Below are 14,258 nucleotides of genomic sequence, written 5' to 3' on the forward strand. Positions count from 1 at the left end.
TATATAGTTATTATTGCTTTCTAATATAATTCCATTCTGGCCAGAGAATATACTCAGTCATTTTACATTTATTGAGACTTATTTTAGCATCTAACATTGGCTCTGTCTTGTGAATGTATCACATACCATTGATATGATTGTATAGTATTCTGTAATTATTGTATATTTATAAATATCAGGTGAAGGTGGTAGTGTTTTTTATTGTGCTGTTCAGATCTCTGTATTTATTATTTTTCTGGTCTAGTTGTATCCATTGCTGAGAGGGTTATTAAACTTTCCAGCTAATTCTAGGTTTTGAATCTGTTATTTAGGCACATATACATTCAAGACATATATTCCTGATGAATTGACTCTTTTTTCCCCACTATATAACTTTCTTCTTTTTCTCATGAAATACTTTTTGTCTTGAATCTAATTTATATGATATTAATGGTAATAAAGACACTTTTCCCTTCTTATGCTTACTGTTTGCACAGTATATTTTTGTCCATCTGTTTACTTTCAATCTATCTTTGGGTTTTAATTGTATCTTCCATGGACTGAATGTGGTTGTAACTTGCTTTTTATAATCCATTGTGAGAATTCTCTGCCAAAGGGGTGCTGATGCAAAGTACCAGAAATCTGTTGACTTTTATAAAGGATATTTATTTTGGGGTAAAAGCTTTCAGTTACAAGGCCCTGAGGAGTTCAGCTCAAGGTTGCTTTCTCACCACAGTCAGTTGCCACATGTTGAAGGGAGATGATAGCTTATCTCTGTGAGGGTTCAACCTTTCCCTCTAGGCTTTTTCTTTCTCAGCTTCCCAAGGTCATCTATAAGCTATCAGGCAAATGCTCATCTCTTCCTGGGGCCCCAGGATGAAAAATGACAGAGCTCCCTTTCTTCCCCTCTGTGTCTTCTTGAGTGAGTGTCCATTAATATTGGCCCCCTAGGGAGGTGGAACCCAACCTGAGTTATGCCTTACTGACATAGTCAAATCAAAAGCCCTAAATTGATTTTATCAAGTAAACTTAATCAGAGGCCCCTCACTGAATTTAATAAAATCAAAGTGTATCACACCCAGAGGAATAGATCAGTTTACAAATAATCATTTTCTTTTTGGGATTCACAAAAATAATCTCAAACTGTCACCATAGTCCATTAACATTTCATGTATTTGTTGACATTTGGGTTGTTTAGTTCTACCCTTTTAATTTTTCTTTAGATACTTTAGCTGTACCTTTTTGCATTATTTTTTAATGTATGTTTCTAGTGCTTTCAATATATGAACTTAAACTTTTCACCATCTATTCAGAGTTAATATACTACTTCATGTGGCATGTGTAAACCTTCTAATTAGACAAATCTGTTTACCCTCCTCCTTTCTTTTATACTATTGTCTTTAAAAATATGCATATATTATAAGTCCTATAAAACATTGATAAGAATTTTGCTTTTATAGTCATATGTATTTTAAAGAATTTAAGAGAGGAAAAATAATTTTTTATATTTACTCAATATTTACTATTTCTGGTGCTTTCTGATTTTCTAACGTGTCATTTCCTTACCATTTCTTACAATGTAAGTCTGCTGGTGCCAAATGCTCTTAGTTTTCTTTTATTTAAATATATATTCTTTTCTTGACAGATCTTATTACTGGGTATCTAATTTTGGGTTACAGATTTTTTTTTCTGTATGAATAAAACATAAACCAGGGTGAAAGACAAACCAGAAAAATATCTGCAATATATATATGTATATATACATACACATGTGTATACACACATTCACACATATAAGACAAACTAGAAAAATATCTGCAATATATATGTATATATACATACACATGTGTATACACACATTCACACATATGTATATATTTACATACATATGGATACATATATATAAGACAAATGAGAAGAAGTGTCAATGGGAAAATGGCTAAACAAACATCAAGAAACAGTTCACAGAAGAAATGCAGTCAATATACATATAAAAAACATGTAAATAAAATAGTAATGATTTAAAATATCCATAATACCCACTGGTGGCAAGGTGAAACAGGGATTCTTAAAAATTCTTCAAAATTTTTAGTTCAAATTTTAAATGGCTTAGCCATTTTGAGGACAGTTTGAAAATGTTTATCAGAATTGGATTTGTATATAATTGCTCCTACCTTGTACTTCCTCCTCTAGTACTTTATCCTAAGGAGATAATCCGATGAAGATATAAAGATATATGCATGAAGATATTCCTTTCTTTCTTTATAATAGCAGAACATGCTGTATATTTAAGTTGTTCCCAGTAAGGGAATGGTTATATACATTACAGTATTCATAAACTGCACTACTACACAGACTTTATCAATATAATGATGTAGCTCTGTAGTTTGCAATATAGAAAGATCCATGACATTTCATTAATGAAAAAAGCAGAGTATAAAACATGATACCCTTTCTTCAAAATTTAGTATGTATATTATTACAATGAGTAATACATTAGAAAGGAAGAGAAGGAGGGAGAGAGTCACAGAAGGAGGTGAGGGGAGCTCAGCAAAATTTACCCAGAACTTACATAGAAACTAGAGTTTGTTTGGGGCCTGTTCTAGGCTTCTTCATCCAAGCACATCTGGACCTAAAACTCTTCTGATTTGTAGGAATTCATCCTTTTTCTACTGACATCCAGAGAAGGAGATGCCATAAAATTTGTCTAGGACCCTTTCCTGCCCTTTTGTAAACAAAACGTTGCTAATTTTTAAGTCAGCTAAGTCCTAATTGTCTATTATGCTCATATGTCATTTCTCACTTAATAAATCTGGTGGAAGCAATTTCATTATCCCTAGAAAATAATGAGCAGTCATAATCAAAGAAAAGTTAGAATTACCTTGAAACAACGTTTTTTATTTTTACGAGCAAGAATTTTATACCTATACTGCTTTAGAAAAGCAGCTGGATTCAGTAAGTTGGTAAATCTTTTTCTCTAAAACAGAATCAGATTTACATTTCAGTTTGGGGGGGTGGGGTGGGAGGTAAATTTCCACAAAACAAAATACTTTGCTTGAGTACAGAGATTGGTAGACTTTTTTTGTAAAGGACAGATAGAAATATCTTTGGTTTTGTGGGTCCTACAGAATCTGTCTGGACTATGCAACTCTGCTATTGTAACACGAAAGCTGCAATAGACAACGTGTAAACAAGTAGGTATGTCTGTGTTTCAATAAAGTTTTATCAGCAAAAACAGGAGCTAGAGAATGTAGTTTACAGACCCCTGCTTTAGAACATAAAACCATTTTTCTATTTCTGGGTTTGGTGCCTTTATCCCAAAGGTGACAAGTGGGTAATCTTTATTTGGAATTTCTTGAGTGGTTGGTTTGTATTTTCCTTAAACAAAATATTTGCTGGAGGAAACATGTCTACTAAGTAACTTGGATTTGAGGAATTGAGATTAGTAGAAGCAAAATTGTTACAAAGAAACAATAACTGATTTGTAGGAACCTGAAGGGGGAAGTTTATTAGAATAGCAGAGGCTTCAAAATATAGGAATGGTATCAGGAATAAGTTGTATAAATTAGGAAATTGGAAGTTTAAGAGACTTGAGATGATTTAGGTATTATCCTCTCTGATTGCAGGAGAATAGATATGTGTTCTCTTCAAGATTACTTAATAAAGAAGAATAAATGTAGTTTTGGGTCCTTTATTTCTATTTTGGATAATATAATTTATCTGCTTTTTAAGTAATCTCATCAGTCATTTTGCTTTTTTATTACATTCAAGTTTACTACCCAAAATTCAATTCTTCCTAATTTCTGTAATACAGAATTCTCTCAAAAGCTGAAGAGCGATAAAATTCTATAGGCAAAACTCTGATTTTCCTTGAACTCACATTTTTTAAATAAATAGTACTTTTCTTCTGGAACATTAAGCTATCTTCCATTTAAACTGTCAATTGGAGAAAATTCATAGTGTTGCTTAGAAGTACAAATAGAGCTGCTCACCTAGCTTTACTTTCTCTGCCCTTGTTGTCTTTTTTGCAGAAGTTTTTTTTTTTTTTGAACCCCAGACCTTGTATGTGGGAACCCAGTGCTTAACTACTGAGCCACATTGGTTCCCCAGAGTTTTGTTTTGTTTGCTTGCTTGGTTTTTTTTTTGTTTTTGTTTTTGTTTTTTGGTTTTTTTTAGGAGGCACCAGGGACCAAAGCCAGGACTTCCCATGTGGGAAGCAAGTGCTCAGCCAGTTGAGCCACATGTGCTTTCCTTCGAGAAACTTTGTATTGGTAATTTAAGAAAAAAGAACATTTTCCTGTTTTGTTTTTGTTTTTGCCTTGTATATCTCTCATAATTCCAGCCTTCTATTTGCTCTCCCTGTCTAAGACAGAATGCTCAGGCAAGACATTAATGTTGAAAACTTTACTTGAAGTGACCTTAAAATTCTGCCTTTTCAAATCCTTGTATTCTATATGTAAAGTTTGTTCCTTGTTCTTGCGATTAGAGTAGCTTTAGAAGTGTATAAATCAGGTTGCAGAACTCAAGAAATATCTGTTGTTTTGAGTTGATGTTTCTTAGTATCTGTATGTTGAACCTTGAGGTAGAATTATAAAAATTCAGAAAAACGTTTTAAAAGTACTTGACCAGTTTCAAAAAAGTTCTTTCTTTTTCTGAAAGAAAATGGCAAACTTTAGAATTTTAGCTTTCCAAGTTTAGTTGTTTTTTACTGCTCTTAGCAAAGTATATGTTCCAAACACCTATTTCTTTAGTTTTAAGTAGTGTTAGCTGACAATTGACCTCAGTTTCTCCTTTTTTTTTAAATGTAATTTTCTAAGAAAGCTCATTGGCCTCTGTCTGACCAATAAGATCTGTGCCTAGAATTATGATAAATTCTCTATGGGAGTCAACATATTCCATCCACTCTATGGACTAACAATTTCTATTCACTTCTGAATCACCCTATAATGCATGTCTCCCTTAGGCTTTCTCCATTATCTACAGAATTTCTCCATTATGTGAATTTTCAAAGAAAAAAGAAAAAAGATTCTGTAGATGAAGCCTTAATTTGACTTGTTGATAATTTTTAGAGATTTCTCCAAAAATAATATGCTGTGGCCTTTTCAGGACAGTCAAATATTAAATGAAAGGTTCAGCTGGCCAGGGAAGAGGAGGAAGAAGGAGAAGCTGTTTAGCACTGACTCTTCAACGTCATTCTCTTACCTTAGATGACTGAAAACTGGTGTGGCAGTTTGAAATTATTTATGAATTCCAAAAAGAGATTATGTTTGTAAATTGGTGTGTTCCTCTGGGTATGATCCCCTTTGATTATATTAGATTCAGCTGGGATGCCTTTGATTAAATTATGTTAAGATTAGGACTTTGATTTGACCACGTTAGGTTTGAATCCCTGCCCTTCTTGGTGAGCGTATAAACAGACACTCACTCAAGAAAACACACAAAAGAAGATACATGGAAGAAGAGAAAGAGAACTTAGCCAGTTTTGATCCTGGGAACCTGGAGAGAGTGGAGCCATTTGCTTGATAGTTTACAGCTGAAGAGACTAGCACACTGAGCAGCTGAGAAGGCCTGGAAAGAAATGAACCCCCCAGCCTATAGCTGAGATCAGAAGAAGCTGGGCCCATGGAGCCTTAAAAGGAAGAGGAAGGCTGAACACTTACAGAGATTGGCAGCCGTCTTGCTTCAACACATGGCAACTGACTTTGGTGAGAAAATCAACCTTGAGTTGGACTCTTTAGGGCCTTGTAACTGTAAGCTTTTACCCCAAATAAATACCCTTTATAAAAGCCAACAGATTTCTGGAACTTTTCATCAGCATCCCTTTGGCCAACTAATATAACTGGGTTCATTGACAATGAAGGGACATTTGAATATCACATCAGGATGACCTTAACTATTGATTTTTCTTTTCCTGACTTCAAGATACACGTTCAATTCCAAAAACCTGAAAGGTAAAGTTTTTTAGATAAAAAATAACTTCACCCAGTCTTCAAATGAATTCTCTTTATTTCCCTCAAAAAAAAAAGCAAAATCTTTTCTAGAGTAATCATTCACTGTTAGCAGCACCTTTCTGTACTAGGAAATTTGCTAAAAGGAGAAATAACACGAGATGTTGATTTTAGTTAACTTCGCTACTGCTTATATGTGATTATACAGGGTAGATTTCATTGGTAAATATTTAACAGTTTACCAAATATTTTATTATAATAGTAAACTATATCAATGATGCTTAATAATCTTTGCTGTCAAGAAACTATCATTTGTATACTGTCCTTCCTACCTATTAGGTTTTAGACATAAGGTATGCAGGTTAATGTAGACATGGAGATTTTAGAATTAGTCACCTAGATATAGATTTCTAATCCTGTTTACCTGTTGATGCAAAAGATGGCAATGTTATGAGGACAGTACAAAACCTTGGAAAACTCTTAACTCCTTATCCTAATCTGCAGCAGTCTTTTATTTCAAGTTTATAATTCCAATTACTCAAATAAAAACAATCATACTTATGGTTTTTCCTTTCTCCCAGATTCATTCTCTGGATCTCTAAAAGCCTCAACTCAAGGTGCCATCGATGTTTATGTCAGCCAACTGGGGGAAGTGGACTTGAGTTCCCATAAAGGTTAGACAGCTGGAATGTTTTACTTTGACATATGGTGTAAGCAAGATTTTATGTAACACTAAGGAAACAGATGGTCAAATTGTCTTATCTGTACTGTTATAGTTATCTCATGAAAATTTCTTTGAATAGAACATGATTTAAAGTTTTGTCTTTTCTCTCTAGTCAATAATCTTTAAAGCTTTTGGGATAGATGACCATGAAAACTTTTACTTTGTAGGAGAAACAAAAATGTTGTAATACATTGTGTATATTTTACTGTAGAAATTTTAAATATTATTGTTTGGGTTTTTCAGTTTAGTTTTATATCTGAAATAGAATATTTTTTGGAGAGAAAATGCTCTCCTATGTTCTTTTGGAATCTTTCCTACCAATCTGCAAGAGTATGTTCTCAGGCCATCACTCTGGAGTAATAGTTTTTAAAGTGTGACCCTGAAATAAAGGTATCACCAACAAGACCCTCTAACGTTATTGTTGAACTAATCTCTTGAAGTATGATGTGTCTGTATCTAACTTAATTTCTAATACAAATAACTTACTCTGCAAGTCACATCTTTCATTAAAAGTGGTATGCTTTTTAGTCATCTTGAGGCTAATTGTGTGTACGTATGTGTGCATATGGTGGCAAATGGCTTAGGTGGGTAGATTGACTGTACAGGTTGAAGCGGCCTGGGTGCAGAAAGTTAAGAACCATAGCTCTATATTAAAAATAAAAAAGTCTAGGAACTCTTTGCATTACAAAGAATGGTTATTCCTGCTTTTAGTAATCTTTGCCAGGTTGGTTTTACTTTCTCATCCAACTGTGCTCTCTTGTTAGTGTCAAAATAGAATTACAAAACACAGAGATCTGTGAAGCTGAAGTTATTGCTGATACATAGGTGTGATTTAATTTTTCAAAAGCCCATGTTTTTAGTTTTTTACTCTTTAAAATAGGGTAATATCATATATACTCAATAAATTTCTAAGAGCGTCAGTAATATTTTTTTGGTTTTTTTGTTTTTGTAAATACCATATAAGTCACATAATTGCACTTTCTTATTAAGATCAAAAGAGAAAAAGCCTCTAAACCATTACATTTAACCTAATAGAGTAAAAACAGAATTTTGAATAAGCAGCTCTTACATGAAAGTAATTTCCTGTTCTATGTGAATGGTTCAAAAAATTAAAACAAAACAGGAAAATATTGTTAATCCTCATCCACAAACTTTTTTTAGTATATATTTTTTTAATATTGTTTCAGTAATCTTTTGAAATAACATATGGTTTTGCAAATTTGATTAGGATTGCAGTTTTGCCTTTTCTCCTAACTGGGACCATGTTACTGGCAGAAGCTTAAAGATAACTGGAAACAAAGATTTTTCTCTTACATCCAGTCTCCTAATTCTTCCTACAGTTGAGAACAGTGACTTTTTAGAGTAGTGAAAAGTTTTTCAGGACTTTTAATGGTTAAGACATCTGGGATCCATTCTGCTACTGTCTTGCTGTGGGATTCAGTGCCAGTCACTTGAGTCTCTCAGGTTTTCTCCATTTTGCCATATGAAAAAGAACATCAAAATGTGTGTTTCCTTTCTCCTTGTGAAAGTTAATGTGGTGACCTTACTAATTCAATCAGAAAGGCTGTGTTTGGGCTTAGGAGTCAGACTTGCATCAGAGGACTCGTTTTTCACTTAATTTTTTTTTGAAAATTATTAATGTTGACACAGTATACCTTCAATAAATGGTGCTGTTCATATTCACTATTGAATTTTTCAGGATAGCAGTAAATGAAGAGTTCTTTGAAGACATATCAAGAATTCTCCTTTTAAAAAAGACAGTGTTACGTGTTAAAGATGGGCCATTTGGGAAAGTTTTCAAGTCATGGGAATTCTTCATGCCCAAATAGAGGGGGAATTTTGGTAGTGGTGGTTTTTGCTTTTTCAGATGTAGAGGGAGATGAGGACAGAACTATTTGTATTGTTTAACTCCTTTTTTTGAGGAGGGAGTATGGGGGTTCATCATTCTTACCCAAAATGAGTGAGTAAAGTCTGTATACACTTGACTGCTGAGAAGATCTGAAATTACTTAGGGAAACTTAGCTGATGTTTACCAGACTGGAAGGAAAGTCATGAGCAGTAAGTAAATACTTTCTAAAAGGAATCTTTAGGGCATGCACTGTGGATGTCATCTTGACTGCCTTTGTCCACAGATGGGTTTAATGCTTCATATCAAGGGCCTCTTATCTATTTTATTTGCTATATAAGAAGCAGAAAAGAAAAACTATCAAAACAGGAGAATGCACTGCAACCCAAATAATTGTTTTGAAAAAATGATTTTCTCATTTCCTCCTGTAAAAATTTGAATTACCACAAAATAGGACTGGAAATAAAATTGGATCTTTTGCCTTAGGTGCCCAAAAACCAGAGATCCACTTAAAAGAAACATTAGGCAATTGAAATTCCAATAATACTTTTTAATATTATTCAGTTGTGCTCCCAAGGCACCATTGAAAGTACAAGAGTTCAGAGTTGTAGTTGTGTTATAACTATATGTGAGGTCTCATGTCCTGTAGTATTCTGAGGCAGCCTTGTGTGAAATGCCATAGTGGTTAAGAACATGGTCTTTTCAGTTATTGAAATGGGTGTAGATTCCAATACTGACTCTAATGGGAACTTGAGCAAGTTTTCATCAGTAAAGTGGGGAGTATAATAATTCCTCATAAAGTTGATATAATTAAAAGAGATAATGTAATGAAAGTATCTGGCTTTCATGTTATCATTCAAGTATCATTAACATGATAAATCATGTTAGCTACATGTACAGTAAACTACTAACTTTCTGGTATTGAATAAACTGGCTGGGGCTATTAGAAAAAGAGGAAATAGTAATTCATAATACTCTAATGAATCATATTCCTGATGGAAGTTACTGTGAAGGACTTAGGAGTAAGGAAACTTTAACCACCTGGGAGTAAGGAAAAGGCACTACTGTTTAAAGAAATATAGGGAAGAATACAGATAGTATATGAGGACCAGTGCTACCCTTTCCATCTAATTCATAATAGGCTCTAGTACTTTTGATTTCTGCATGAATAAACTCTTCTTTAAATTTATTACAGGCTCTGTTATCGTCAAGGTCCCATCTTCTCTTCAGGCTCATTTACAGTTATCAGGGAAAGAGATTGATGTGAATTCCGAGATCCACATTCAGGAAATGGCTGAAACCCACAAAGAAGATTGTATAACAATTACTGGTAGGGAGCCTACACATTTGCTATGTTAGATGTGTAGTCATTGTCCATATATAAATAGAAATGTGGTATACGTAACTGCAGTTTTTATCTTTTTATTCCTTTCCACTGTCACATTCTTGTGTTTGGCTTTTTTTTTCTTCCAATTGCTTATGAGTTAACATGAAGCAGCCATTTTGTTTTAAAGGACCTCATTAAATCATTTAGGAATGTTCATCTGTCCTGTTATATGAAATTGATTTTAAATTTCCTTTTACAGCTTTCTACTAATTGGGCTTAAAATCAACCAAATACATAAGCTATAATGCAAGATTTAAAATTAACTGCGTATGGCTAGAGTAAATAGGAATTTGGTTTGATACTATATCACTGTAAACGTGCTAAGATTAAAAGTACACCAAATTCTCAATCACGTATATTTTTCCTGGCTACGTTTGGCTGCAATGGTAGATGATACTATATTTTTTTAAATATTTATTGTTTTAGTAAATAATATATACACATAGTAAAAAATAATAATTCTGATGAATTTTCCTCTAAACTCTACCAAGGACACTGAAATCAAACGGTGTACATAAATGTATGCTATGGACTTACCGTAGAATAACTAACTTTAAAAAGGAAATATGTGGGTGGAGAGGATGTCTTCTTAAGGTCAAGTTTCAGTTTTAAATATTCATTTCATATGTCATAAAAGTTAAGAAATCAGTCTGGTAAATTATACCTGTACTTTTCCAGATCTGACTCAGTGTCTCATTGTCAGTCTCAGTTACTTAGTAAAAATTTGATGGACGTTTAAATATATCAAACGTTATAAGAATGAACTAGTTGTGATCTAATGTCTTGAGTTTGATAAGGAGCCAATGGAGTTACCTTTTTCTTGGTCGCCATAATCTAAAGCAATAATTCAAATAAGGTTATTTGCTGAGTCATAGAATAATCAAATTATTAATTAGTCAATTATTTTTCATATGTAAGAATGTTTGAATTATAAATTAAGCTATTTTGTCATTTTAACTCCATTACTCAGAATCTTATGTTCTTGTGAAATTTAGATTTAGTTTTAAAACTCAGTTCTTGGGAGTGGATGTGGCTTAAGTGATTGAGTACCCACCTCCCACAAGGGAGATCCCAGGTTCGGTTCCCAGTGCCTCCTGAAAAAAAAAAAAACACAAACAACAAACAAAACAAACAAAGAAACAAACTCAGGGAAGCCAATGTGGCTCAGTGGTTGAACACTGGCTTCCCACATACAAGGTCCCAATTCAATCCCCAGCCACTGGTACCTCAAAAAAAACACTTGAGTTCTCATACCATCAGCCATGGTTTCTGTGCATATAATCTTTAAATCAGTATCTTCAGACTTGACCTCTTTATTATGTTCTTGCTCATTTACATTCCACTAAACCAGCAATACCTCAAATTTAATGTATTTTAAAACACACGTTGTATTTTCCTCCTCACCTGTCTCTAGCTTAGCACATCCTTCTCCTGTTTTCTCTATTTTTTTAAAAAATTGAATCAGTCATTTGACAACCATTTGAGTAAGACACTGCTGAACAAAACTAGGCATGCGAGGATACATAAAGCATAGACTCTCTGCCTTGTAAGGAGCTTACATCCCAGTAAGGAAAGACAAACAAACCAGTGAATATAATATAATGGGTTAAATTTTATAATAAATGTAAGAACAAAGTGCTATGAGAGCATAGAGGGGACATATAAATTAGACTAGCATTGTAAGTTGGAAGAACTGAAAAAAGTCAAATATGGCCAGAGTAGAGAGAATAAGGAGGAAGGTGGCATAAAAAGAGGCTGGATAGTTTGGCAGGGGTCAGATCCTGTAGCACCTTGTAAACTGTGCTAGAGATTTGGATTTTTTATCAGCAATGCCAAGCCTTGAAAGCTTTTAATTTGAGGCTCACATAATTAAATTTATTAGAGTTGTCATTCTGAATGTGGGGAAAGTTTGAAAAGTAAAAGGATTGATAAAGGAAACTAGTTAGCAGGTTACTGCAATCATTTAGGAGAAAGAGGACAGGAGCCTAGCTTCCACAGTGATCTGTCTTGAACTCAACAAACAAACAGGCCTTCAACAATTGTTGATTGAAAGAATAGATTAATGAATGCTATGAAGCATGTGCTCACTTACCTCATTGGTTTTATGAAACTTCTCAATCTATTTAATTCATTTTGTGAGTTACATGTTGTATCTTAACTCTCTGGCCCCTACTTCTTGAACTAGGAAGGGCCAAATTACAGGATGAAGAATTTATATCCTGCTCACAATGCAGAAATCTAGGTACTGATCATCAGAGTCCTGTTGCAGAGTAGCGCATGATATACTTCAAGGTTGGGCCCCAGATGGTTCTATAGGTTTTCTCTGATATGAGATTAAGTTCATTAGGAAGTAATGCAGAAGCAAGTCAGCTGCAGACAGTAGCTGTCTCCCTTGGAGACAGCTGTGAGTGAGAGTAGGAACAGATTCGGGGTTTGGGTTTAAGAGAAATTTTTGCATTTCATTTTGATTCTAAATGCATAATTTTATATTTCATTTTGATTCATTTCGATTTGGACAGTGTCCAAAATGTTGCAGGCCTTATATATCAAAACCCCACAGGGTTTTGATGTGTCAAACCTTTAATTTCATTTGATTTCCTATTCCATGGCTTCCCTTCCTGTTGCTGTCACTGATAAATAAGACTCAGTTTTATAATACTTCCAGCGACTCATAAGCATTATATGCTATTCCAAGGTTGAAAGCAAGCCTTGGACTCTCTCAGGATGAAACATTTACCTTAAAAGCTCTACATAGTATATAATTTTCCTACAGGTATGTTTTCTAATCCTTATGAGAGCTTGAGTCTAAGTTTGGTAATTTAATAGGTGGTGAGTGGCTTAGTTAGGTAAGCTATTTACAATAAGAAGCAGCTTCCCTATTAGGTTTTATACTAGATTCATCCATTTAAATATGAAACCTGACTGTGGCATCGTAAGATATTATCTTAGCCCAGAAATGCATGTGGTACAGAGTCTTTTTGTCTTAAACATCCCCAGTCTACATACTAATATCATATTAAAGTAAAAGGTGTTGCCAGCCAAAGGATTGATATCTGTCATTGTCTGCATAGCATAGGGAAGCTGGCAATACTGGGTTCACTTCATTTTAGTCAAACTGAAAATTTAACCATAAACTCATTTGGCATCTAAATAAACCACCAAGTCAGAAAAAAGTTCTCGCTTGCTTTTAGACTGGAGAGTTATACATGTAACAGTATTGTGATTTATAATGGAAAACTGGTTCAGGAGTTGGAAAAGAGGTTGAAATGGGACTATGCCCACAGGATCCACTTCTAAGATCTAGGGACAATATTTTCTCTTAAAATGGGGAAAAATCCAATCTTTGATTTATATGAATCTCAGAAATAATTTTTTGTCAAAAGCACATCAAAATTTTAGTTTGGTTGTCAGTCATATAGATGTGCTCTGGGCCACACAGAGGAAATTCAGTAATAGAATGAAGAATGCTAACAGGCAGATGGCTGTCCTTTGACAGGGAGATAATGTAAGAACTACCTTCTGATTATTTGTGCTTTTTATGGGGTTTTCCCCCCCTTCATTATTCTGTTAAAGTGGAAGATCCTAGGAGTATCATGGGTAATCAGACATTAACTTTGTTGATGTTTACAGAAAAACAAGAAAGGTTTTTTTGTTTTTGTTTTTAATCATCTAGAGCAGTAGTCTGCAAACTTTTTCTGTAAAGTAGTAAGATAAATAATTTATACGTTGAAAGCTGCATATGGTCTCCCTTACATATTCATTGTTTTTTCATTTGTTTTGTTTTGTTTCTTTTTACAAGCTTTTAAAAATGTAAAAATCATTCTTAGCTCTCAGGCTATACAAAAGCAGGGCCCCAGGTCAGATTAGGCCTGTGGGCTGTAGTTTACTAAGGACTGATCTATATAGATCAGAGTACAGGCCCCAATCTTAGAGTATATGAATTCTATCTGTGGTGTCGATTTTTTCTTTTTTGAGGTTTGTTTTTGTATTTCTTTTGGTCATTCAAGAAATATTGAACCCAAGTCCAATGTTTACTTACTCTGAATGAACTTTACCCAGTAGTGAAGAAAACATGCAAATAGAAGTTCAGTAATATAACACATAAGAAACGGTAAAATAAAAGATATACAGTGATAGATTAAATACCCAAAAAGATGTTCAACATCACTAGCCATTAGGGAAATGTAAGTTAAAACCATAATGGAACCTATTAGACACTTATTAGAATAGCTGAAATAAAAAAAATACTGATAATACCAAATGCTGATAAGAATATGGAAAAAATGTCCTTCTCTCCTAAATTGCTGGTGGGAATGTAAAATGATACAGCCACTCTAGATTTTAGTCTGGCAGTTTCTTTAAAAACTAAACAAC

General features: G+C 33.8%; 2 protein-coding genes across 4 annotated transcripts in view; one reads left to right on the forward strand and one right to left on the reverse strand.

Annotated features, from left to right (window-relative positions):
- The window catches only part of CCDC146 (coiled-coil domain containing 146), a 314,795-nt gene that overhangs the window by 211,817 nt on the left and 88,720 nt on the right, over window positions 1-14,258 (reverse strand). The window lies entirely within an intron of this gene.
- FAM185A (family with sequence similarity 185 member A) overlaps window positions 1-14,258 on the forward strand; it is a 59,900-nt gene that overhangs the window by 31,829 nt on the left and 13,813 nt on the right. For all 3 annotated transcript variants that reach the window (XM_004473402.4, XM_004473403.4, XM_071215023.1), the window contains 2 exons: window positions 6,509-6,601; window positions 9,693-9,827. In XM_004473402.4, the coding sequence (XP_004473459.2) occupies window positions 6,509-6,601; window positions 9,693-9,827 (228 nt within the window). The remainder of the gene's footprint in view (window positions 1-6,508; window positions 6,602-9,692; window positions 9,828-14,258) is intronic.

This window comes from Dasypus novemcinctus, chromosome 5 (assembly GCF_030445035.2).
Source record: "Dasypus novemcinctus isolate mDasNov1 chromosome 5, mDasNov1.1.hap2, whole genome shotgun sequence".
Taxonomy (NCBI): Eukaryota; Metazoa; Chordata; class Mammalia; order Cingulata; family Dasypodidae; genus Dasypus; species Dasypus novemcinctus.